This window comes from Centruroides sculpturatus, unplaced genomic scaffold (genome assembly GCF_000671375.1).
Source record: "Centruroides sculpturatus isolate CEXI.00-Female unplaced genomic scaffold, Cexi_2.0 scaffold1108, whole genome shotgun sequence".
In the NCBI taxonomy this organism is placed as follows: domain Eukaryota; kingdom Metazoa; phylum Arthropoda; class Arachnida; order Scorpiones; family Buthidae; genus Centruroides; species Centruroides sculpturatus.
The window spans coordinates 282,569-287,199 of NW_019385232.1; the positions used below are offsets into that span (position 1 = coordinate 282,569).

The 4,631-nt window shown below is 30.7% G+C and overlaps 1 protein-coding gene across 1 annotated transcript in view; it reads right to left on the bottom strand.

Moving 5' to 3' along the window:
- LOC111636491 (inositol hexakisphosphate and diphosphoinositol-pentakisphosphate kinase-like) overlaps nt 1–2,947 on the bottom strand; it is a 32,328-nt gene extending 29,381 nt beyond the window's left edge. Inside the window, exon 1 of the mRNA XM_023381755.1 lies at nt 2,797–2,947. Coding sequence (XP_023237523.1) covers nt 2,797–2,815 — 19 coding nt within the window. The 5' untranslated portion in view covers nt 2,816–2,947. The remainder of the gene's footprint in view (nt 1–2,796) is intronic.
- Nucleotides 2,948–4,631: the final 1,684 nt, after the last annotated feature.

The following is a 4,631-nucleotide window of genomic DNA, read 5'->3' on the forward strand; positions in this document are numbered from 1 at the left end:
GTAAGTAATCCTATAATTTTTTGTTTATAGCATAGTTTATACAGATTATTCCCAAAAAATTATACGTATTTTGGAAATGTTGAGTGGAATTAGTCTAGAATCGGTTAATTTTATAGAAGAAAACCTTTCAAACAGCCTTAGTCCGTAAAGTTCCCACCTATCGGGCTGCGATTGGCTCATGTATTTAATCGTTCCTACAACGTAATTTTCGGTTAGCGTGGAACGTATCTAAGCGTTATAGGGGGGTCTACTGTAATATAATAATAAATTTTCACTGTATTATGTACTTCGTAAGATAGTGTATAAAAGCTATTTGATGAAAATTAAATTTTTAATAAATTTTTAAAACTTGCTACTTTATCCCTAAGATGACTCGAATTCAGTGGCGTAGCGAACATAACTGGCGCCCGGGGCACGACACTTTATTGGCGCCCCTCCCCCTCCAGAAAAATATATACAGTAGAGCGTCGTTCATCCGAAAGTCGGTTAAGCGAAACGTCCGTTATCCGAAAGCATTCCAGTCGGCAAATTTAAATTTTCACTAGTGCTATGGCGCTGCAATCTTTGGCTATATCTTAGGCTACTCCAATATCTTTTTCTTGGTGTGTGTGTTTTAACTGGCAGCACTGGCACTTTTGTGTGGTGTTTTTCTGAGGACTATGTTGTGCTGAATCGAACGTTTTTGATACTACATCAACTTCTAAAGTATAATTTTTGGTTTTTATATTTTTCAATATATTTATTTTGTTTGTAAAAAATAAAGAAATAATTTTTAACGATGCAATAGCCACGGTTATTATTTTAAAAAATTTACATTAGGCTTAACATCGACGAAAATTCAACGCAAAGTGACACACAACGGAGAAAAATTTCAACATGGGATAGGTTAATGTATTTTTTCGTACATAATTGGTTATCCGAAAAATAAGTTATCCGAAAAACCGCAGTCCCCAATTGATTTGGATAAATGACGCTCTACTGTAATGCTTCGCATTTGTTTCTGGTGATGCAGTTCAAAATGTATCAAATGCATGTCACCAGTTCCTATTTAGAACTGGGTACCGTTCATTAAGTCATTGTTTCATGACTTCTCACAAATTTTCAATGGGTTTCAAGTCTGGTGAATTGCTTAGCCAAGGCAGGATTGCAATCTGTTGTTCTTGTAAACAATGTATAGTTGACTTTGTGGTATGTGAGGATGCCCTGTCTTGTTGAAATGGAAATGTTTCCTCAACTAAATTCTCTGTCAATGGTATCATAAATGTCTCTAAGATGTCTTGATATGTCTGTGCATTGACACGTTCCTGAAGAATGCACAGTTGTGCTACGCCATTAGCACTCATGCATCCCCAGATCATGATGGACAACAGATCTCTTCATACAGTCCTTTTCAGTTGTTCTCCATACACATGGGCCTTGGTTACCGCAGGCGAGAAAAAACAGGGATTTTCCACTGAAAAGAACTTTATTCCAGTTGTCTTGTCTCCACATGAACCTCTCTCTGCATCATCTGAAATGCACTTGTCATTTCTTTTTTGTTAGAGATGGCTTTTATGGCTTGGGAACACAGCAGTTGAAGTGCAAATTGTGCAACCTTCGGCATGTAGTTTGGCTAATAACGTTCACTCCAGTTGGTATCCATTGTGCGTGCAAGTGTAACACTTTTAAAGCAGTTTTTCACAACAATCCTTCTCATGTTTCTCTCATCCCCGCAGTCATTGCTTGTTTACGTCCACATTTCTGGCATTACTTGTTAGTTAAAACTTGAACACCGTTTTGTTTTTCAGTACCCCAGAGACTGTTGGCTGCAAGCACTTTATATAATTCGCAATTCCTTTTTTTGTGTTCTTCCTGCTTTGTATAAGGCTATGTATAATAGTATCTTTAGTTTTGTCACTGATGTCACACTTACACTCCATGTTACAGTGCCCAGCAATACGCAAATTTGCATTATAATTTAGTTTTTTTATGGCTGTTTGTACGGCTATTCTTGCTAATATTCTAATTTTTTGTCATGGCCAAACTGTTGTTCTATTTTTTTGTCATTTCATTTCCATTTGTAACAAAAAATGTTCGAGTTAATTTGTATGATTAATGGATATAAAAAGTATACATAAGCACTGTTTATATAGTGTTGAAAAAAAATTTTGTAAAAACTCTGTGTTCTTCAAGAGAAAATGTACACTAAACTTTTAGTTAAATGAATATTCTACTTTTTTGTCTAGGATTTATATGTAGTAAGTAATTTATATCCAAAAATGCAATACCTAATATACAACTTTCCTGCATCACATCTCTGTTTTTATTCTCTTATTTCATTTTTTTTATAAATCATTTTTAGAACAAGAAGCAAAATAATACATATGGTAATTAAAAAGTGGGTCAATATTATTGGAAAATATTTATCAATGTAAGTTAATAATAATTAATGCGTGAAAAATTTGAGTTATTATAATAAAAATGTTAGACGAATTTTGAAATTATTATTATTATTATTATAAAATAGAGATATGCAACTCAATTTTTATTATTTTAGAAGATGCAAATCAATTAAAAATAATTTACAAAAACTGAATATAAAAATACAATTAAAATATTACTTTGTAGACATTGAGAAATAAACACATCAATTAAATTAAACAAAAATAAACTTCCACCAAAAACAAAATAAACACAAAACATTAAAAAAATTCTTGAATGAAAAAACTACGTTCAAAAAACAAAACAAAATCCAAAAAATATATTTTAAAAAAATGGCATTTGCATTTGCCTGTATTAATTGATGCAGAAGCATACCTTGTCCCCCCGGGTACATACATCGAAATACACGTCCTAATTCTTCTGCTTGAACTCTTCCAGCCGGCGTTAATTCGCCACCCCATTTCAATATTAAAACTAAAGATGGTTCCCTTGGCGTATCTGGAATTAAGAAATTTACTTGTAGTATATTTTATAATGTGATTATAAATCAGTTTTACGTAAATAATCTATACTTTATAAATATAAAAAGATACATTCTCAAAACGAATACGTCAAACAGAAACGTTCCATATTACTGGAAAAAATATATTCTATAATGTAATATTTTTTTGTTTTTTTATTTCAAATTATTAGTAATAAATTAACTTATTTATCAGAGTACTTTTACAAAAATAATTTGGAAAATTACAAAATTAATTTTGAATTTACTTGTGTAACTGTCTCAAGACATTCTTGAAAAATTGATAGAAACTATTGCCATAAATAAAGATAATAAATTATTTAAAATATAAAGTGATATACACAATACTTATATTAAAAAGTGAACATACAGGGTAATTCAAAAGGTCTTAGACAAACTTTAAAAGTATTAACAGATCAGGAATAAAAAAAAAATCATTTTTACCTAGGAACACAGCCACAAATGCTACCTGAGTGTTTTAATAAAACATGTTATATACATTATCTGTATTTCTTTCTGTGTAATTCTTCCTATACTTTTAGCAACTCTGATAGCATTAGTGGCTATACGTTCCTAGGTAAAATTGGTTTATTTTTGTATTTCTGACTGACATTTAAAGTTTGTCTAAGATCTTTGAATCACCCTGTATAATTTATCAATACATAGACATTGCTTTCTCTCATAGAAGTTTATTTGATCTGTATTTCCAACTGGTAAAAAAATCCAGAATTAATAAAAAACTAAGAATTTACCCTAGAGAATTTTTTAATTCTATATTTCCAATGTTGTTTTAAACAGAGGCCTTAAGGCTTCTTGCCTTAGGCTAGTTCTTTATTACACTTAATTACATAATTATAGGTTATGAAAATAAAAGTTTCGTAAGTACAGTTGAACCCAATTTGTTTTTCGAGGGAACTGAGAAAAGTATTATATAAGTGAGAAAAATATACAAGTCAAACTACTTTTAAATTGCTTTCAGAGTGAATACAGTCATGCAAAAATATGGCACAGCACAAATTAATACTGCACAATTGAATTTGTACATGTAATTTTTAACAAAGGCATTTCAATTTTTAATATGTATAATACATTTGAAAAACGTACAAAAGGAAAAGTAAATCAGTCTAAAATAAGTCATATACACTTTTAAAATACTGACAAATAGTGAAAACGAATGAAAAATTAGAAAGCAATTTTTATTCATTTAGCAAAATTGGTTCACACTACAAAATGTGGAAAGCAAAAATTTTGTAACGAGTCAAGTCTAAAGGTTATTTTTTGTTTCTGGGGTTTTTGATTTAGTTATGGTTATACAGTAGAGCATCGATTATCTGAGCCCCGATCAACTGTCACATTGGTTAACCGACAAATTCTAGTCGGCAAATTCAAATGTCCGCTAGTGATGTGGGGCTACAATATTTGGCTATGTCTTGGCTACTTTAATATTATTTTTGTTAAATTTTTGTGTGTTTTAGCTGGCAACACTGGCTCGACCATGAAATAAAATAATTTAAAAATAATTTTGTTAGGTTTAACATCAATGAAAATTCAATGCGAAGTAGGCTAATAGTGATATACTAATATACTAATTACATGGGATATACTAATATACTATACTAATAACGTATTTTTTCATACTTTTCGGTTATCTGTTTTTTCAGTTATCTGACCAACCCAGTCCCCAATTGAG